The 22,206-nt window shown below is 43.3% G+C and overlaps 1 protein-coding gene across 4 annotated transcripts; it reads right to left on the bottom strand.

Annotated features, from left to right (window-relative positions):
• Nucleotides 1-779: 779 nt before the first annotated feature.
• Nucleotides 780-22,147, bottom strand: DARS2 (aspartyl-tRNA synthetase 2, mitochondrial). Of its 4 annotated transcripts, XR_005454464.1 has the most exons (19): nucleotides 21,975-22,147; nucleotides 18,593-18,902; nucleotides 16,262-16,361; nucleotides 15,254-15,320; nucleotides 14,556-14,657; nucleotides 13,766-13,861; nucleotides 12,559-12,682; nucleotides 12,003-12,049; nucleotides 11,401-11,507; nucleotides 10,752-10,821; nucleotides 9,431-9,610; nucleotides 8,093-8,200; nucleotides 6,801-6,863; nucleotides 5,989-6,141; nucleotides 4,940-5,158; nucleotides 4,545-4,655; nucleotides 3,616-3,691; nucleotides 1,476-1,747; nucleotides 780-1,367 (listed from the first exon to the last, which is right to left on the bottom strand). XR_005454464.1 is itself a non-coding variant. In XM_038758468.1 (18 exons), exons 2-18 carry the CDS (start codon nucleotides 18,717-18,719, stop codon nucleotides 1,566-1,568), a joined length of 1,932 nt encoding a protein of 643 aa, XP_038614396.1. In that variant the 5' UTR covers nucleotides 18,720-18,902; nucleotides 21,975-22,147; the 3' UTR covers nucleotides 781-1,565. The 4 variants fall into 4 exon arrangements, 3 of the variants coding, with proteins under 3 accessions (XP_038614396.1, XP_038614398.1, XP_038614397.1); XM_038758468.1 differs by having other exon boundaries at nucleotides 781-1,747; XM_038758470.1 differs by lacking the exon at nucleotides 15,254-15,320 and having other exon boundaries at nucleotides 781-1,747; nucleotides 18,850-18,902; nucleotides 21,975-22,013.
• Nucleotides 22,148-22,206: the final 59 nt, after the last annotated feature.

Here is a 22,206-nt window from a genome sequence, read left to right as displayed (position 1 = left end):
CAACCCATTGTTCCTTGAAGAGAAGGACATAAAACAAATCCCCATCAAACATGTCATCTGATTATTTCTTTTCTCCAACAAGGAGAAATTGTTCACACCCAGTGTGCACAGCGGGACAATGGAGGCCACTGTTCTTCCAAAGATGGAGCGGGCAGTTGCTTGCCTTATTTTTAACACTTGCAGTGAATGTGGCGGTGTGTTGTGGGAGGAATATTTGGAGCTGAAATCACTGGCTTCTAGTTGTAAGTGGGCTAGGGAAATCTTGAAAGTTTACTAGTGAGCAGGAGCTCAGTTTTAGCTCTGACAGGATCGCAGATCTGGCACTTTTTGTTTGTTTCCCACTGGTTATGGGAAGAACAGATTGGGCCATGCACCTTTGGCTGGCCTGGATGAAGAGGGGTGGGGGGGTATCAAACACCTTTCATATTTTTTATTGGGCCCTTTTGATGAGGATGATCATCTCACCTTGAATCAAGTTGGCCCATTACTGCATCACATATGTGAAAAGCACCACCTCTTGGTTGACCTTTTTTTTTTAAATGGTATTTGTTAGGTGCTTACCATATGCCAAACATTGTTCTAAACGCTGGGGTAAATACAAGTGAATTAGATTGGACACAGTCCTTGTCCCACATGGGGATCCCAGTCAAGTAGGAGGGAGAATAGGAGAACTGAAGCACAGAGAAGTGAAGTGGCTTGCCCAAGGTCATACAGCAAGCAACTGGCAGAGCCGGGATTAGAATCCAGGTCTTCCGACTCACAGGCCCACGCTCTTTTCACTAGGCCACGCTGCTTCTGAACTTTTCTGAAATACGTTCCCTGCTTGGAATGAAACTCAACCCAAGCATTAAAAATAGATTTTATTCAGAAACTAAAACAGTTATAGACGCAAAACCACTAGCTGTTAGGTTCAAGATCACCAAGGCTCTCATCTGTAACCACCGAGGAGCCAAGCTGGCAACAGCTAAGAGCCGTATTCAGGAAGTCTGAAAATTTTGGATCAGATGTAAACACATAGACCTATACTAGCTGCCCAGACTAGCGACTTTCCTGGCTGTTGGCTACAGATGATTGTGGGACTTGGTCTCCCGCCATGAAACAGTTTTGCTGTTCCCCTAGGGCTAAATGGATTGGCTTTTGAGCCCCTTATATTGACTAACCTGCCTACGGATGGCAGCAAGATTTTTCCCATTTAACCATGATTCGTTTGATCATTTACATCTTTAATGGAATGATGTCCTACGAGTCAGTACAAACAGCATGCTATTTAGATCTCCTCCTATCACTAATTCATGGAGGGACAGGAGGACTTACCAGTCTCTCTCCATTCCACGTTAAATCTCATTTCCTGTCTCTGATCCCACAACCTGTTAAAGGCATCAGAGAGTCTCCATCAGTTCTCTACAACCTTCCAGGAGAGCCGAAATTAAAAAGAGCGTTGGCGAAATCTCCGGCAGTACGTCAGTTCTTCTCACCCTGGCCTTCGGTTGTTGGAGACTTCAAAGCGTAAAGGCGATTTCATAAACAGCTTCCCAGGCCAGAGACCGCTCGCTGCTCCGTTTGAATTAGTTCCCGTCTCCTGAATTTCCTGGCCACCGGACCTGGATGTGGTAAGGTTTTAGTTCCTCCGGAGGGAGGTAGTCTGGAGCATTGCTCATGAGATCGTGTCCCCGGACGGATTTCGGGAAAGCTATGACATCTCTGATGCTTGGTGCTCCGGTGATGAGGCAGATGAGTCTGTCCAGTCCTGGAAATCAAATTTAGACACTAAGCCAGTAGTGATGACCACCCCCTAACTCCCTTGCCTTTCTAATCTGACACCGTTGAGGAGCAGCTTGGTCTACTGGAAAGAGCAGGGGCCTGGGACTCAGAGGATCTGGGTTCTAATTCTGGCTCTGCCACTTGCCTGCTCTGTGACTTTTGGCAAATCACTTAACTTCTCTGTGCTGCAATTTCCTCAACTGTAAAATGGGGGATTAAATACCTGTTCATTCAATCATATTTATTGAGCGCTCACTATGTGCAAAGCACTGTACTAAGTGCTTTTCTAAGTACTAAGCTGTTCTCCCTCTTACTTAGACTGTGAGGCCCACGTGGGACAGGGATTGTGTCTGACCTGATTAACTTGTACCTATCCCAGTAATGAGAACAGTGCATAATAAGTGCTAAAACACCATGAAGAAAAAGAAAGAAGAGTTATCCAATTATTCGAAGGAATATGATTTGGAGTTAGAATGATTTCACTCTTGCATTTTTACATCAACATTCTTTTCAGAATCCAGAGGCATAATACAGTGGGTTCTGATCACTCTGATTAAATTTCTAGGGACACATTACACATAACTTTCAGCCTCCAATTTATTCCATCCAAATGCTGTTTGCGACACTAGCAGCACTTGCCTAAGCCTTTCCCTTCTCTTCTCGTGAAACAAAATGAAGAGGAATAGCCACCGAAAACCAAAATATAGGACTGGGGAGATGATAAAGGCTTATGGACTATGGTCATTATCAGAGAAAATTCAGCTACCAGATCTGAATTTACTGTTCTACCCAGTCCGCCCATCCCCTCTTCCCCTGCCTAAATGCAAGTGATGCTTTTCCTTGTGAAAATTTAAAGGTGAAAGATTGTCTATTTTTGCCCTTGGTTTCTCTGAGAAATCAAATGGCATTTTGCACGTGATCGAATTCATGAACTAATAACTTCATTTGTACCCCACGAAGGTACGTAGTCTTATGGAGATTGCAGAGGACACTACCAAAAGCAGGTCTTCTCTTAGTTGCAGCTGTTCCTCGGATTTGAGCCCAAGAATGACCACGTAAATGAGAATTTCTTGAGCACCCAGTTTATACCCTTGTATCTCCCCCAGTGCTTAGAACTGTGCTTGGCACATAGGAAGCGCTTAACAAATAAGAACACTATTATTATTATTCAGCACTTATCTAGGAATTAGGAAGGCTACTCTAAATTCTCATTTTGTTAAGCATTTAGCTTTAACAAAATCTGAACAACCCAACTCTAGATATTGTTCCTACATTTATCGAGCCATTAGAATTTGCAGAGCACTGTACAAAGCATATGGTTCCAAAGGGACACACAGTCTAAGTGGAGGAGGACAGCCACGTAGAATAACATAATCTAATAGATGGGGAAAACAGGCCTAAATTTAGCCGTTCAAAATATCAACAGAAAAATACCCAAGACTTGAACAATTCTTGGAGGAGGTAGTGTCTGGGTACCTCACCACCCCAGGTGAACACTGAATCCCTGGTTAAACTTTGCCAATGTTCTAAGATAGGAAAGGAAAGTTTCCACCCATTTGGGGCTCCTTTGACAACAAGCATGAGGAAGGGAGAGCTTCTGACTTCAGGCTGCCTCCCATGGACCTGGGACCCCTCGATAAATAGAGCTTTTTTGGGCTAGTTACCTGTGGGCTTTTGCCCACCCTCTGCCCCAGTTGAATTATTAATCCCGAAAACTTCTGTCTTGCCTTAGCCCAGGCATTTTGACCAATCTTCCCCCCCCTCCCGGCTTCTTCTCAATTTCTGAACCACAATTTCTGAGTACCAGCACGATCCTCTCTGGGCAAAATGCCCAGCCCGATGCAGTTTACTTACCAAGAGCGATTCCTCCGTGTGGGGGTGCTCCAAAACTTAAAGCGTCAAGCAGGTGGGAAAGCAGTTTGACGTCTTCCTGGAATCCCAGAAAAGTGTCATTACTCAGAGGGAAGGCTCACTCAGTGGGACCACTACTGTCACAGCTGAGCCAACTGTTCTCAAAACCACTTCTCTATCCACTCACTCATTTAGGCCCACGATTCAGCCCCACAACCTCACTTCTCGCTTTAGGATCCAATTCCCTGTGCCTTACTGGCACCTCACCCATTGTCTTTCTCTCCTATGTTTTACACAGTTCTATTAGCAGCCACCCTTAACCATCCATTCCCTTTTCCCTTCCTTTCTGGGCACCTGCACAGATTCTTCCCTACCTTTCTCCCAGCAAATCTCCACCTCTTGGGACTATCCTTGCTTTCATTTTTTACTTATTCCACGATAGACATGTAAACATGGGTGCTAACTTTTCACTTGGAGAACTGGGTTGTAAAGAGATCAGGGATTTTCGGTGGCATGGTGAGGATGAGGAATAGGAGGGAACGAGTGTCAAACAGCTAATAGTCCAGAAAAGCCACCATTTTGGGTCATTTCAGTTCTGATTGGAAAATCTTAGGTCTTGTTAGATCTCAAAAGGCTGTGGAGGCCACCATCCTCATGGAATGGGCATCCATGAGTGTAAACAAAAACTCTAATATGACTGTTATAATTCCCTTCTATTTTTTTTCCTTCCTCTTCCTGAAATCTTCTCCTTTAAGTACCTTAAAAATATGTTGTCTAAAGATAATTCTAATTTACACATAATAACATTACAGAGCAAGAGGGATCTAATCCCACATTTATAGTGTGTTGAATAAAATGATTTTACCAGATGAAAAAACAAACCTTGAATATATATAAAATGGCAAAAATAGAAATATACATAGATGGGTTACCTTCAGCACAGTCTCCAGGATGTAATGCTGCTGCTCTGCACTGTGAATTCGGATGGAGCCACCACCTACCTCACTGCCATTCAGCACCAAATCATAATGTTGGCTTCGGACCTGGGAGTTGGGGAAAAGTATAATCGGGCCCTTGTGACACAAGGCCGTTCCTTCAAAACACTGGACAAAGTAAATGTTAACGCAAATTCAAACTTCAAAACTCTAATACCAAAAAATAGTACTATTAGTAAAAATAGTAATAGTAATAAAATAAAATAGTAATAGTAATTAAAATAGTAATTTTAACATTTGTTAAAATGTTAAAAAAAAGGTTTTGGTTTATTTTTCCATTCCCACGTCCTGTTTCACCCCTCTCTTATATCAGGAAGTTCAGACACGGGTACCTTTCTGGGCTCAGAGATGAGGAGATGGGTGTCATCAGGATGAGGGGCAGTAAACGGGTGATGGGCTGATTCTAGCTCTCCGGGGTTTTCTTCCTTAGGAAGAAACAAGGGGAAATCCACCACCCAGAGGAAGTGGAACGCAGCTGGGTCACGAAGCGTGAATCCTCTTGACTCCAGAAGATCGGCACACTGCAAGCGGAGCTTCCCTAACAGAGAGCACTGTGAATGAGAGAGACAGCAGTGGGTTTAGGAGAATTCTGTTTCAATGCTTTGGAGCCTCCATTTTATGAAAGCAACTTTACTGACCAAAGTAACCAATTTTTAGGAGGCCAGAGGCACCTTCTGGTTCCCAATAAGCTTGCTGTGGTCAGGGAACGTACCTGCCGACTCTGTTGTTTTGTACTGGCAAGAGAAGCAGAGTGGCCTAACGGAAATAGACCAGGACAGGGAGGTAGTAGCTGGGTTCAAATCCTGGCTCTGCCACTTACCTGTTGTGTGACCTTGGGCAAGTCACTTTTAAGTTCTTTGGGTCTTTGGTGGTATTTGTTAATCAATCAGTCAATCGTATTTATTGAGCACTTTCTGTGTGCAGAGCACTGTACTAAGCACTTGGGAAGTACAAGTTGGCAACACATAGAGACAGTCCCTATGCAACAGTGGGTTCACAGTCTAAAAGGGGGATTGTTAAGTGCTTACTATGTGCCAGAAACCGTACTAAGTGCTAGGGTGGATACAATCAAATAGGGTTGGACACAGTCCCGATCCTGCATGAGGCTCAAAGTCTCAATCCCCATTTTACAGATGCGGGAACGGAGGCACAGAGAAGGAAAGTGACTTGCCCAAGATCACACAGCAAACAAGTGGCACAGCCAGGATCAGAACCCAGGTCCTGACTCCCAAGCCCACATTCTATCCACTAGGCCACGATGCTTCCTTGACTGATTGATTATAATATCTGGGGTGGATTCCCCTGGAGGAGGAATTGTCTGTCCTCCACAGATCAGACATTGTTTGCTCCTACTGTGAAGGGGTAGGAATGTTCCCCTTACTGAATTTGTGTGCTCTCCAGCAGTTAGCAGGACAAGGTCCTCTTCCTGGATCCCCATTAATTTGATAAATTCCAATTTCTGTTCCTCACTCAGGGCCTTGGTAAATGGAGACTTCCAGTTCCTGTTGGACCTCAAGATTAAAGGTGAAATCTCCTGTAGGGAAAAGAAAGTAATATTCAGTATTCCACTGCTCACCCATCAGGGAGAGGGCTAGCTTTGAAAAGCCAATTTTATTGAGAGAGTAATTATTTCCTGAAATGCTCGTTATCTTAGGAATTCACTGAAGAAACATGAAGAGTAACCCAGAAAACACAAGCAAGCACACAAGGAAAATGACGGTCACCTCCGCTTCAAGGTATAGCCACCCTTCCAAATTTAGGTGTAATCTTACCAACCCAGGGAAAGTTTTTAGCTTGACCCTAGAGGATGGAGAATTTGAAGAATGTTGTCTATTCAGACTGTTAAGGCTCAGTCTGAAACATGGGAAATTCCTAGAGGGGGGTCTGCTGGGAAGGCACAGTTGTAATAGCGGTAGTAGAAGCAGCTTTTCCAGTGTTGATGCTGAAGGTTCAAGGAAGGAAGACTTATCCTGTTTCCACGTCTTGAGCATATGGGTCACACGTCATAGCCAAACAGGCTCACGCTGTCGTACAAGTCTTCCCTAATATCCTAACAACATTCTAGCCAAAGCGCATTGTAAAGACATGTGTCACAGCAAAACTGGACATATTCAAAATTGGATGGGGCTGAAGCCAATCACCAGAAAAAGGGAAGAGACCCCAGTCCAGTGGATAGATTTATTTATGCCTTACCTGGTTAAAATGAGTTCCTGCAAACTCTTTAAGGGATTCAATGTCTTTCCTTTTAAGATGTTTCTAAAGAGAGGAAAAAACAGGCAAATGAAGTTGTGGGGGAAATGAAGAACTTCTACATCATATGCGGCCCCATAAGCAGATTTCTCTAAAGTGATCTGTTCTTTCCACACACTAATACAGGAGCAATCATTACCATTTTCCCTGCTGACTATTGGCCCTGTTTATAAGTGACCGTGGGCCAGTTGACAGTAAAGAGCGGAGATGGGGAAGGGGATTAAGGACTTCACTCTAGAAGTGCAACCACATCATCCAGGGGCAGCTCCTTCCTGTCGCCAAGCTGGTCGTGGATATATTCAGTAGCCACCCCGACCTCGCCGGTGGTCTCATGGTCACAGTGTGACAGGAGGTTAATAATAATAATAATAATAATGGCATTTGTTAAGCGCTTACTATGTGCAAAGCACTTGCAGCTGTGACGGGGAGGATTAAATGGCTTCAGGGCCGACCCTGGGACTCACTCATTCAATCGTATTTATTGAGCGCCTACTGTGTGCAGAGCACTGTACTAAGTGCTTGGGAAGTACAAGTTGGCAACATATAGAGATGGTCCCTACTCAACAACGGGCTCACAGTCTAGAAGGGGGAGACAGACAACAAAACAAAACATGTGGACAGGCATCAAGTCATCAGAATAAATAGAAGCTAGATGCACATCATAACAAAATAAACAGAATAGTAAATATGTACAAGTGAAATAGAGTAATAAAACTGTACAAACATATATACAGGTACTGTGGGGAGGGGAAGGAGGTAGGGCGGGGGGGATGGGGAGTGGGAGAGGAAGGAGGGGGATCAGTCGGGAAGGCATGGAGGAGGTGAGCTCTCTGACTCATTTTGCCCATCCTTTGTGACTGGTGGGGCTCAATGAAATTAGAGCTTCAGTTGTTATACGGAAAATGAAATGACAGCGTAATTATTTGAAACTTAGCTTACATGGCATTTTTACCCCTTCTAATTATAATGGTGGTATTTACCAATAATCATATGGTCAGATGTGCATTGATCTCTGTACAATGCACACTCCTAGACGGCAGTGAGCATATGCTTAGCACTCCTGCTAAAAAGCAACTATCATTCTAAACTGTTGCATCCATCACTGGTATTACTGAGTGCTTACTGTGGGCAGAGCACTGTACTACACACCTGGGAGAATACAATACAGTAGAGTTGGTTGACACAATCGCTGCCCACAAGGAGTTTAGCGACTTACAGATTTGCATCTTACTTACTGTTCCTTCAGGGACACAGATAGCTTTGATGGTGCCCTGGGGTTCACTGAGGGCCTTCTGCACAAATTCAATCTCTGTCGTCTTGAGTAGATCAGACACATCAACAATCTGGTATTTGAAAAACATGTAAGAATGGGTGAATATAATGGAACACCCAGGATCTGTCTTCCCCGGTGCTCCAGCGGCATGAACCAATTCATTTGCTATTGTCCACCAATTTTAGAGATGGACACAAGAGAAAAAAGAGAGATTGAAGTGAATTGAAGGGGGACACATAGTAGAAGACGTATCTAGGACCCACGGCAGAAGACATGTCTATGAGTTAACTGCAGCTGGGAAGGAAAATAAGACCGCCAAACTCAATCCTCTTTGTTTGCAAACACTGTAAGCCTCTTTTGTATCTAACGAAATTACCTGGGTTTCAATCATTCGATCAGTGTTGATGATTAAGCAGTCAGCATGCCGCCTGGAACTGAGGGCCAGGGCTCTCTCCAAAAGGCTTGGGACTCCAGAACAGGTGCTGGGCTGAGATCCAGCAAACCCCAGTAAATTTAATCTCAGCTTTTCAGATTTTTTAATGGTATTTGTTAAGCACTTACTATATGGCAAGCACTGTTCTCAGCCCTGGGGTAAATAAAAGTTTATCACGTTGGACACAGTCCTGGTCCCATATGGAGCTCTAGGAAGGAGAACAGGTACTGAATTTTACAGATGAGGAAACCGAGGCCCAGATAATTTAAGTGATTTGCCCAGGGTCCCTCAGCAAGTAATTGGTGTAACCGAGATTAGAACCCAGGTCCCCTAACTCCCAGACCCTTGCTTTTTCCACTGGACAACTCAAAACAACCTTTATAATAATAATAATGATGGCATTTGTTAAGTGCTTACTATGTGCAAAGCACTGTTCTAAGCGCTGGGGAGGATACAAGGCGATCAGGTTGTCCCACGTGGAGCTCACAGTCTTAATCTCCATATTACAGATGAGGTAACTGAGGCACAGAGAAGTTAAGTGACTTGCTCAAAGTCACACAGCTGAAAAGCGGCGGAGCTGGGATTAGAACCCATGACCTTTGACTCCCAAGCCCAGCTCTTTCCACTGAGCCATGCTGCTTCCCAAGGTTTCTTTTCAATTCCCAAGGTATTACCTTTCAAGGTAATACTTCAGACAGATTCAAAGCACCATTATAGTCTAACTCGCTTCTACCTGGGTCAGAAATTAGATGCAATAACTTGTCTAATTTGTAAAATCTGGAGGAACTTCAGCACAAGGCTCACTGCAATCCGCTTGAAAATTAAGTAAAAAAAAAAAAAAAAAAAAGAATGTTGAAAGTGATGCACCTTCATTCCAAAGCGAGTATCTGGCTTATCAAGCCCATAGGAGGCCAGAGCCTCAGAGTAGCTCATGGAAGGGAAAGGAGTCGTAATATGTCCTTTCTCCTTAGGCCAGGAAAATTGAAGCAAGCCCTCAATCAGCTTCTGAATCCCAGCTTGGTCAACAAATGACATTTCTATATCAATCTGAAATCAAAACGAGAAAATAAAATTAATATAGACACTAGCAGGGAGGTTAGATCCTTTCTTCCTAATTCTACATTCATTTTTATCTTTTTATTTTGCGAAGCCTTAGATTTTGAACATGACTAATCTATAAAAGTGGAAGTTAATGTCTATACAGACAGTAACTTTATATTTTCAAAGACAATCGAATATTAATACATGCAGTTCTATACCACCGGGATTCTGACCGGCCCCGTGTTGAGGAAAAATTGCACTAACCAGCAGCAATAGTATTCCTACAACCAGTTCTTCCAACATAGCATCATGGCATAACCCAGACAGATACTTGTTTGGAAGACATTTCCGTAATTCCCTAAATGAGTTCGCTCCAAAACACATAATAAAAGCATGCGTTAGGGAAAAATGAGTGTACAGGAAATTGTGTTCAGGTACAGGAGGTTGGATTCTCCACCAGGGTCCAATTAACCTCTGTACTTCTTAAGCACTTCATTACTCACCCCAGCCCCACAGTCTTTATGTACTTATCCTTATACTCTATTATTTCTCCTATCTGTACCTTATTTTAATATCTGTCTCCTGTAGACTGTGAGCTTCTTGTTGGCTCTGATTGAGTCTTCCACCTCTACTATACATACATTCCAAAGTGTTCTAGTACAGCGCTGTGCACGCAGTAAGCGCTAAATGCAGTTGATGGATGTGGGCAAATTTATAGGGCCTGGAGTGACATGCAATGGAGAGGACAGCAAATAGACATCAACCTGACAGTACCTGCATTAGATTAAATATTTACCATAAATGTCATAGAGGAAAACTCAGCCCAGAACACATCATCCAGGTGCACTCAGTGCAGACTCTTACAGTTGTACTTGTGCTAGTCATTCATTCATTCATTCAATCATATTTATTGAGCGCTTACTGTGTGCACAGCACTGTACTAAGCGCTTCAGAAGTACAAGCTGGCAACATATAGAGACGGTCCCTACCCAACAACGGGCTCACAGTCTAGAAGGGGGAAACAGACAACAAAACCAAACATGTGGCCAGGTGTCAAGTCATAGTTTCCCACCTATGGAATAGCTACACGCTCTGTGGCCTGATTCTAAGAGAAGACAGTGAGTGCATAAAATGGGCTCAGGGATACCTGCGTGAACTCGGGCTGCCTGTCTGGCTTTGAACCTTCATCTCGAAAGCAGCGGGCAACCTGGAAATACCTGTGATCAAAGAGCACAAATGAAGCCGTTTCTGGGAAGCTGTGATTTCTCACCCATGGGCTGCAACAATGCCAGTCACCACATGCTAGCCCATCCCACTAGCAAGCAAGACGTTTTCTTTGGATCTTCATGCTCCTCCGAATCAGAAATTACTCTATTAAATCCCTTATTCCTAGTCTATTTTAATGTCTGTCTCTCCCTGTAAACTGTAAGCTCCCTGTGGGCAGGGAGTGTGTCTACCAACTCCGTTGCAGTGTACTTTCCCAAGCTTAGTACAGTGCTGTGCATACAGTAAGCACTCAATACCTACCATCGATTGCTTGACACTTGGCCAACCTACGTTAAGAAATAACTATCCCACATATTTCTTTGTCCAACTGTCTTCTCCCCACCTCTCACTAGTAGACTAAAATAAGTTTCCAGATTATGTCACTTATTAAAGGCCATTTTATTCCCCTTCATTCCTATTCCCCTTCATTCCCTGTAAATACTCACTCATGTAATCCTATAAGAAATCAGATTAATTGTTCATATTCTTGAAAATCCCAGCCCAATTAAAAAACAAAACAAAACTCTTACCTGTCCAAGCCTCCGACCATCAGGAGCTGTTTAAACTGCTGAGGACTCTGAGGGAGGGAGTAAAACTTTCCAGGCTCTCTTGAAGGTACCACAAATTCCTTTGCACCCTGAAACCAAAAGTAAAAGTGATCTGACTTCCACAACTTGTGGCTAAAGGATGTAACTGAGTAGTTATTATATTTCAAAAAGGGATTAGATGTGCTACACAAATAAAATGAATAAAGCACTAGCCAGGAAAATTCCTGAAATTTTCAGTTCTCTTGCGGGCAGCTAACCAAGCAATCTTTGTGGCTTTCCAGATGAGCCATACTTAAAAGCTTTTTTAGATTTACATTTATAAGGTTGAACTAATTCAACAGGAATGTTTTATGGATGAAAGTCTTTGAGAATACTTTCCTTGGAATAGCTCAGAAGGAAAAGATCATGACTATTTGCTAAATTTCCCTTAGCGAGCCCAGCCTAGTGACAGGTAGGTGGAGAGCCAGCAAACCCCTTAATGCAAAAATAAAGTTACATCAAGGGAACATCAAAGTGAAGTAATGTTTCAGATTTTGGAGTCAAAAGATAAATTTAATAGCAGACTAGTCAAGAGACATACATACCCCTGGAGTTTTCTTAAACAATGTTGGTGTTTCTACATCCACAAACCCTAGAGAAATAAAAGCATCTTAAAATTCAGAAAACACGGAGGTAAGCTCTGGTTTGAGTCTGCAGCCCACCAAAGAGATCCAGAGTGCAGGTTAACAGCTCTGAGATTGTGCTTAGGTTAATATCTATTTGAAACAGCCTCATTTTAGAGCCTGGTTAACACCTTGCTTTGCTGTTCTTCCAAAACTTTCTACTAAATATCAAAATGTTCTCATGAAATGACAGAGGAGTTCAAAAACAGGCAGAAAGAAAAATCAATTTACCCAAGAGCTCTGCACACAGTAAACATTCAATAAATACCACTGATTGACTGATTAAAGGCTCCATATATACTTACCTCACATCATCCTTTGGTGCCTCCGTGTCCAAGGCAAGGAAGATAACCAAGCATTGAACCCTAATAGTGGATGTCCTATCCTGAACTCATTTTGAGAGGAATGACAGATGGTCTTGTGTAATAAAAATGCTCCGTAGAATGCACCCTTGAATGTTCACGGGTATTTCCCTTACCATGCAGATTGCAGAGGAATTCCCTCATTTTCATGACCATTTGGGATCTCAGTCGCAGGTTGTGTTGCATCTGAAAGCTGCGTAAGTCCAAGTAACGGTATTGCATCCGTACAGCTTCAGTTTTCTAACAAGTAAAAAAGCCAGATGACTTTGAAAAAAGACTCCTACTATAAAAACCAAACAAAATTATTTGGATACAAAGAAGCCTCTACTACCTGAGGCTAATCTATCACATAAAGTTGGATTCTAACAGAGTTAGGAGAGTTTCCTTCATTTCCAATACCTAACACTACCTGCTTATTCCAAATTCAGCAGAGGTAAGACCCTGCTCCTACCATCTCATTCCAAATTATCTTTTCCTGTTTTAAATTCAAACTTGCTAATTTCAGGTCCTTCGCTGCCTCTCCCCTGCCCCCGCTTAACATACCTCTGAGTTTCTTCTGTCTGTTCATTATTACAAGTTTCTTACCAGAGTCTTGGTATTCAAAAACAGAATCAAACCCACCAAAACCTTTTGCTTCCACCATCTCTGACTTGCCTGCTTTACCCTGGAAGGACTGCAGAGAAGGATGAACGGTTTAGGGAGGGATCAAAAAGGAGTGGTGAGAGCGAGCAGGGTAGAAGTGCAAGAGCTGTATCAGCTCTGTTTCTTCCATTTTTTTTTATGGTATTTGTTAAGTGTTTTCTATGTGCCAAGAACCGTTCTAAACACTGGGATAACAAACCTTGCTTATTTTTGAGGCTAGCTTCACCACTTCTGCCTGTCTGGTAACGCAGCCGGTCACCTGAAATAGCTACTCTTTCATCAGCTATTTCTTCTTTCAAAGCACATCTTGGTTAGAACCATAGGTCGCCTTCCTTGATTTATTTTCACCTCTTTTACCAGTAAATGTACTTCCTTTTTATTCCAAATTTAAGGCTCACTGATCATGGTATAAGTACACCACGCCGGGGTCATATTCCTGACAAACTCCGCATTAAGGATAAAAGCGCAAGCATTGCTAAGCTTTGATATTTATCTGTTTCATTCTTATGGTCAAAAAACATTCTCTTTTACAAGGGTTTTCACCATTTTTTTTTAAAAAAAGAAAGTATACTTCTGCAGCATCAATGTTTCACCTGAAATGCTACCTTGCCAACACATCCTACAGTGATCATTAGTAGCCTCATCACTAGCCACATATGAACAACCAAAAATGACAGTCACCTTCAAAAAGTCCTTAATTTCAAAGGGCAGCTTCTTGCTGGAATTCAAAATCTCTGCAGATTTCACTTTGATTTCAATCTCACCTGTTGGCATTTTCTGAAAGACAGAAAGATCTACTTAAGATACATTCAGCGGCAGCCTACGCTATTAAGAAGTGAGATAAGGTAACAGGTCCTGCCCCTTGGTGCCATAATAATAATCATGGCATTTATTAAGTGCTTACTAAGTGCTAGGCAACATGGTAGATAGGCTAAGAATAGTTCCTGTCCCACACGCGGCTCACAATCTATTTTATCCCCATTTTACAAAGGAACAAACTTGAGGCCCAAAAAGGTTACAAGCAGCATGGCTTAATGGAAAGAGCCTGGGCTTGGGAGTCAGAGGTTGTGGGTTCTAATCCCAGCTCCCCCACTTATCAGCTGTGTGACTTTGTGCCTCAGTTACCTCATCTGAAAAACGGGGATAAAGACTGTGAGCCCCACATGGAACAACCTGATTACCTTGTATCTACCCCAGTGCTTGGCACATAGTAAGTGCTTAACAAACACCATCATCATCAACATCAAGGTCAAAAAGAATGCCAGTGGCAGAGCTGAGACTTCAATCCGAGTCCCATGTTCCAGGGCTGGGCTCTTCCCACTAAGCCACACTGCCTCACTAGAGATTTTTCCTTCTCTCAGGGATTCCCAGGTGCTACATGAGGCAAATAGATAGGGAAATTTCAAGTCCAAGACAGAACCACACCAAGGCAATCAATTAATCCCATTTATTGAGCTTTCAAAGCACTAACCGGATTCTCCTGTCCCGGGGGTCGGGAGATGACGGTCCCTGTCACTTGTACAACAGATTCCATAGGGGCCTCACATAATGCTTTCTTCACTGAAGCAGCCGACTACGGGATGAGAGCAAAAAGCAAACAAACAAACAAAAATTAATCAGGTAAATATTAACTACAGAGTTTTTCCACAGCTGAGTACCATGGAAAGGGCTGGTGCTTTAAAAATTAGTTGCAAAGATGTTTCAAAATAGTCCTTTAATGCCTTTATTTAGATCACTTTAAGTGATATAAGACTTCCTTGGGGAAAGGAAAATGAAGCAAACTACCAAGTTTAACTCTAACACGATCAGATCCTCCCTATTGCGGAGATGGTCCTATCCATGTTGGGGTTTATGGGAGATGTCATGCAGAAACAGAGTTGGAAAATGGAAAGAACCCTCATTAATGCAGCAATTCCTTCCATGCTGCTTCCTGATAAAGGATTTCTGGACTTGTTTGAGGCCGTAAGATCTAAACAGATGCTACCTCTCAAAACCCTGGACCATCTGGCAATGTTGAATCCAATGTGGCCCACCAGGCACGAAGGCAGAGGAGCAGCAGTTCAAACATTTCCATTCAGTCATCAATAAACACTCGGGCTGTGTCGGGCCAGGCTTTGCCTCTCAATCTTTGCTGTTTATTAGAAAAATTAACCCCCCTCCTCCCTTTACCTCATCCTGGGGAATGACAACTTGAATGAGTCCATGGAAATCCCTCAGGACCAGGAAAAGGTTTTGCCTGATTCACGAAAAAACAATACAAAAAGCACATTTTTTCAGTGTCATGAAGATCGACAGTGTGCACTGAGTGCCTACGGTGAGCAAAGCACTGTATCAGGTCACTTTGGAAACATACAAAAAGTAAACGGCATGATCTTTGCCCTCAAGACTTACACTTAGAAGTTACCTTTGGACGCTTCGTATTCGCCCTACCCACAACCGCACGGCACTTATGTACACATCTTTAATATATTATAAATTACTTATATATTCATATTAATGTCTGCCTCCCCCTCTAGACTATAAGCTCAATATGGGCCGGGAACATGTCTAATTCTGCTAATGACACTGAATCTGGGTTCTCATCCCGGCTCCACCACATGTCTACTGTGTGACTTGGGGCAAGTCACTTAACTTCTCTGGGCCACAGTTAACCTCATCTGTAAAATGGGGATAAAAGTGTGAGTCCCATGTTGGATAGGGACTGTGTCCAACCTGATTAACTTGTATCTACCCTAGTGCTTAGAACAATGCTTGGCACATAGTAAACACTAAACAAGTACCATAATTATTACTACTATTATGAGACATTTAAGTTGTTCTTTAGCAACTATTTTATGCAGAGCACTACTAGATACCCATTTAGTAACATTATTCATCCAATGCTTGAACTAAGTTGTACCCTGAAACAGTTGTAGTCAGGAAAAGTAAATGCTTTTGTGTGACTGTGTCCTATATCAATCAGTAATATTTACTGGGTACATCCTGAGTGCCTTCTTACTATTCTAAGTGTGTGGTGCGTACAGTGGCATTAATAAGAAAAGATTATTGAAAATGAAAAAGTTTTGTCCTGTCTGTTGAACTCACCCAAGCTAAGTCTACTACAGAGCTTAGCATTCAGTAGGTGTTCAGTAAATATCATCGAGCGACTGACTGATGAAGCTGCCTGATTTCACTTACCTTCGGTACTGAATCCATCCACACAGGGTAACCTCTTGGCCCAAGTGAGAGGAACACAACTCTCCACAAGTGTTAGTCCGGGCAACAAAGCTATTGAAATCTGTACAAAGGAGGAAGAAACACACACAACTATCCGAATAAATGACCAGATACATTAATGTAGCTAACAAATCAATTCAAAATACATTTAATTCGCTTCATAAAAATAATACTTTGTCTTTAAATAGCCCTTCCGTATCTGAAGTGCCTTTCCCACAAAGGTGCCAGAGCTAAAACAGCAATGGAATTTTTTAAAAATGGTATTTGTTCAGCACTATGTGCCAGGCACTTAAGTAGATACAAGATAATCAGGTTGGACACAACCCATGTCTTAAGTGGGGATCACAGTGTTAATCCCCATGTTACAGATGAGGTAATTGAGGCACAGAGAAGTTAAGCGACTTGCCCCAGGTCACACAGCAGACAGATGTCGGAGCTGGGATTAGAATCCAGGTTATTTGACTCCCGGGCCCATTCTCTTTCCACTATGCCACCCTGCTTCTCAAACCCAGGGGTGGAAATCTAGAGAACAGCCCAATTCTTACTAAAATAATACAGTGTTAACTCCATTCTTTCTGGATATATCCCCAAAAATGCAGTCTTTAGCCATATTCTAATTGTTGTTTTTTCTATATATCATTCCATTTCTTTCCAACCACTCTGCCCCCATCCTAGTCCAGATACTTGTCGTGTCTCAGTTTATCTAGTGCATCAGTTTCCGTGTTTACTGTCTCCTCCCGGCTTCACTCTGCTGCCTGGACCATTTTTCTAGAATCCCCCCATTCCTCAGAAACCTTCAATGGCTTCTCCTTCCTCTCCACATCAAACAAAAACTCCTGACAGTTGGTTTTAAAATAATCCAAGCTCTGCCTCCTACATATCCACTCTCTTCTCCTACTGCACCCCAGCTCACACTCTTTGTTCCTTTCTAGCTAACCTACCTATTGTGCCTCCCACCTCCAAACTGTTGCTCAGACCTTTTACCTCGGCTTGGAACTGTCTTCCCTTTCATATCCTACAAAACGCAGCGTGCCCCATCTTCTGAGCCCTTCTGAAATCACATCTCCCCCCAAAGTCCTTCCCAATTTATTTCTGATATCCCCATCTTATATCCCCCAACTCCATCAGCACTTTCATGCCGCCTAAGCACTCAGTACTCACAACCCCACAAAGCACTTAGTACATAAATTAGATACTCTTATTTTCCCCATCAGAGTTTATTTTCGTACCTGTCTCTCCAGCTAGATGATTACACTCTCTGAGTGCAGGAATCATATTTACTAATGCCACTGCATGCTCCATACACTTATAAAAGCAGCGTGGCCTAGTGGAAAGAGCACAGGCCTGGGAGACGGAAGGACCTGGGTTCTAATCCTGGCTACGCCACATGTTTGCTTTGTGAACTTGGGCAGATCACGTAACTTCTCTGTGCCTCAGTTACCGCATCTGTAAAATGGGGATAAGAGTGTGAGCCTCATATGGGATGGGGACTGTGTCCAACATGATTAAACTGTATCTCCACCAGGGCTTAGAACAATGTTTGGCACATAGTAAGCGTTTAACAAGTACCAGAATTAGTAGAGTGCTCTGCGCTCAGGAGGTGCCCAGTAAATACTACTGACTGATACAGGTCCCAATCATACAAATGCATTTACTCTTCCTGACTACTACTCTTTCAGGGCACAATTTAATTCAAGCGAAGGAAGAATAATGTTACTAAGTGGTTATAGAGTGGTGCCCTGCATAAAATAGTTGCTAAATAAATGATCCCAATGACTTGTACTTCCCAAGCGCTTAGTACAGTGCTCCGCAATAGGCGGAGGGGAAAATACACTGCAAGAGGTGCAGGGGAAAATCATTCATTTATTCATTCAATAGTATTTATTGAGTGATTACCGTGTGCACAGCACTGCACTAAGTGCTTGGAAATTACAATTTAGCAATAGCGCTCAATAAATACGACTGAATGAATGAATATAAAATATAAATCTTCCATAAAGAACAATTTAAATGTCTCATTGTAGTAGTAGTATTGAGTACCCACTTGGTGCAGGGTAATATACCAGCCAGTAGGGAAGGACAGAATAAAAAGGTGATAAACTCTGCCCACAAGGAGTTTATGCTCCAGCGAGCGGAGAAAAACATAAAAATATTTACAGGAGTAGTCAATATAAATGACTGCACAGAAATGGACAAGACTGCCCAATTCTTCAAAAGGAAAGGCTAAAATTAAGAGTAAGTACGACTATAGGACTGCAGAGTTCAGATGTCCCAATCTCCCGTTGCTTTCACCTGGTATTCTCTTCTGTGAGCTCAATGCCAGATTACGAGCCAAGAACCGCCGGAGAGGTTGTATTGTCTTTTTGGCAGGCCCTGACGGACTCCAGTGTGACAGAAGTAGTCCACAGGGGAAAGGCATTTTGGGGGTCACAGGTTGCGTTGGAACCGAGAAGACGACTTTCACACTTCAGGTCTTCGGAGGGGGTGTAGTAGTGGGCTTAATCACCCTCAAAATAGGGTGGGAATTACATCCTCTGCTCTGCCCCTACCTCTGGGACTCTGGGATACGTCAGCTTTCTTCTCAGGTTGTCACGTTCCTCCTCTGTAAAAAGGAGATTAAAGATATTCACTTTTGGCACCACAAATGGATGGTTTTTTTTTTGCAAGGAATACCTGTTAATAGCAAATATAATAGTAATCCCAGTGGTATTTGTTAAGCATTTATTTTGTGTTAAATACTGATGTAGATTCAATATTATCAGATCGGGCATAGTCCCTGCCCAATATGGGAGGCTCTGGGGAGGGATAACAGGTATTTAATCCCCATTTTACAAATAAGGAAACTGACGCAAAGAGAAGTTGAATGATTTACAGCAGGCAAGTGTGGTAGAGTTGGGGTTATAACCATTACAGACAAGGATGATTAATATTAATGTCATTTTCAAACTCCCTATTCCCTATCCCAAACATTCCCCTTTTTTTAAGGTATTTGTTCAGCACTTACTATGTTCTAAGCACTGGGGTACATACAAGGAAATCGGGTTGGATACAGTTCATGTCCCAGATGAGATAACTGAAGCACAGAGAAGTTAAGGGACTTGCCCAAGGTCACACTGTAGACACTTGACCGAGCAGGACTAGAACCCAGGTCCTTCTGACTTTCAGGCCTGTGCTCTATCCACTAGGCCAGGCTGCTATCTTCAATCATATTTACTGAGCGCTTACTGTGTGCAAAGCACTGTACTAAGCGCTTGGGAGGATACAATATAACAACAGACACATTCCTGCCCAAATCTCTTAGCGTTTATTATTTGCTAGACACTGCAATAGGCGCAGGGGAAAATCATTCATTTATTCATTCAATATTATTTATTGAGTGATTACCGTGTGCACAGCACTGCACTAAGCGCTTGGAAAGTACAATTTAGCAATAGAGAGAATCCCTGCCCACACCGGCTTACAGTCTAGAAATAAAAGATAACTGGATTGGACGCAGTCCCTGTCGCACATAGGGCTCACAGCCTATCCCCGTTTTACAGATGAGGGAACTGAGGCACAGGGAAGTGAAGTGACTTGTCCAAGGTCACACAGCAGGTACATGGTGGAGCCGGGATTAGGTTGTCAGTTCCTTTTCCCTCGAAGTTGGGGAGAAGGGGGTTACCCCTCCTTAATAATAATAATATTTATTAAGCACTTACCATGTGCAAAACACTGTTCTAAGTGCTGGGAAGGTTACAAGAGAAACAGCGTGGTTCAGTGGAAAGACCACAGGCTTTGGAGCCAGAGGTCATAGGTTCAAATCCCGACTCCGCCAATTGTCAGCTGTGTGACCTTGGGCAAGTCTTTGAACTTCTCCGTGTCTCAGTTCCCTCATCTGTAAAATGGGGATTAAGACTGTGAGCCCCTTTTGGGACAACCTGATCACCTTGTAACCTCCCCAGCGCGTAGATCAGTGCTTTGCACATAGTAATCGCTTAATAAATGGCACGGTTAATACTAATAATGGCATTTATAAAGAGCTTATTATGTGCAAAGCACTGTTCTAAGCGCTGGGGAGGTTACAAGGTGATCAGGTTGTCCCACGTGGGGCTCCCAGTCTTAATCCCTATTTTCCAGATGAAGTCACTGAGGCCCAGAGAAGTGAAGTGATTTGCCCAAAGCCACACAGCTGACAAGTGGCAGAGTCGGGATTTGAACCCACGACCTCTGACTCCAAAGCCCGGGCTCTTGCCACTGAGCCCCAATCCTTAGGAAGCTGATGGGAGGCAAAAGCGATTTGTCTTCTAGACTGTGAGCCCGTTGTTGGGTAGGGACCGTCTCTATATGTTGCCAACTTTACTAATGGCATCGATTAAGCGCTTACTATGTGCAAAGCACTGTTCTAAGCGCTGGGGAGGTTACAAGGTGATCAGGTTGTCCCACGTGGGGCTCACAGTCTTAATCCCCATTTTACAGATGAGGGAGCTGAGGCCCAGAGAAGTGGAGTGTATATGCGTATATATATATATATGTATATGTTTGTACATATTTATTACTATATTCATTTATTTATCTTACTTGTACATATCTATTCTATTTATTTTACTTTGTTAGTCTGTTTGGTTTTGTTCTCTGTCTCCCCCTTCTAGACTGTGAGCCCGCTGTTGGGTAGGGACCGTCTCAATATGTTGCCAACTTGTACTTCCCAAGCGCTTAGTCCAGTGCTCTGCACACAGTAAACGCTCAGTAAATACGATTGATTGATTGATTGAGAGCTCACCTCCTCCAGGAGGCCTTCCCAGACTGACCCCCTTCCATCCTCCCCCCCTGGTCCCCCTCTCCATCCCCCCATCTTACCTCCTTCCCTTCCCCACAGCACCTGTATATATGTATGTATGTTTGTACGTATTTATTACTGTATTTATTTATTTATCTTACTTGTACATATCTATTCTATTTATTTTATTTTGTTAGTCTGTTTGGTTTTGTTGTCTGTCTCCCCCTTCTAGACTGTGACTCTTCTAGACTCTTCCTCCCTTCAAGGCCCTGCTGAGAGCTCACCTCCTCCAGGAGGCCTTCCCAGACTGAGCCCCCTCCTTCTTCTCCCCTTCCTCCCCCTCTCCATCCCCCCCCCCGCCTTACCTCCTTCCCTTCCCCACAGCACCTGTATATATGTATATATGGTTGTACATATTTATTACTCTATTTATTTATTTATTTAACTTGTACATTTCTATCCTACTTATTTTATTTTGTTGGTATGTTTGGTTCTGTTCTCTGTCTCCCCCTTTTAGACTGTGAGCCCACTGTTGGGTAGGGACTGTCTCTATGCGATGCCAATTTGTACTTCCCAAGCGCTTAGTACAGTGCTCTGCACATAGTAAGCGCTCAATAAATACGATTGATTGATTGATTGATTGATTGATTGAGCCCAATGTTGGGTAGGGACTGTCTCTCTATGTTGCCAACTTGGACTTCCCAAGCGCTTAGTCCAGTGCTCTGCACCCAGTAGGCGCTCAGTAAATACGATTGATTGATTGATTGATTGGAGTGACTTGCCCCAAGTCACACAGCTGACAGCTTGTTCTTCCCAAGCGCTCAGTACAGCACACAGGAAGCGCCCAATAAATACGACTGAATGAATGAGACCTGTCACCCCCTCCTAAAAACCTCCCCACACGCGGCCCTCACTCACTTGTGAGCCCACTGCGGGGTAGGGACCGTCTCTAGATGCTGCCAACTTGTCCTTCCCAAGCGCTTAGTACAGTGCTCCGCCCACAGTAGGCGCTCAATAAGTACGATTGATTGATTGACGTCGAGGACAACAAGTAGGCCCCGCCTCGCCCTCGTTGAGGGCGCGAGAGGGCCGCCATCTTTGGTCCGGGCGAAAGGCGCGCTCATTGGCCGCCCGCCCGCCGGGGCGACCA

The sequence above is a fragment of the Tachyglossus aculeatus genome, chromosome 16, assembly GCF_015852505.1.
Source record: "Tachyglossus aculeatus isolate mTacAcu1 chromosome 16, mTacAcu1.pri, whole genome shotgun sequence".
In the NCBI taxonomy this organism is placed as follows: Eukaryota; Metazoa; Chordata; class Mammalia; order Monotremata; family Tachyglossidae; genus Tachyglossus; species Tachyglossus aculeatus.
This window is presented reverse-complemented; position numbering and strand designations above follow the sequence as displayed.

Coding starts and splice junctions, on each gene's coding strand:
- DARS2 (XM_038758468.1), bottom strand. CDS start 18,719: ATGCCTTTCCCCTGTGGACTACTTCTGTCACACTGGAGTCCGTCAGGG. Junction 6,864..8,092: donor TCTGTGTCCCTGAAGGAACA/GTAAGTAAGATG, acceptor TCCTCTCTTTAG/AAACATCTTAAAAGGAAAGA. Junction 1,748..3,615: donor ACACGGAGGAATCGCTCTTG/GTAAGTAAACTG, acceptor TTTGATTTCCAG/GACTGGACAGACTCATCTGC.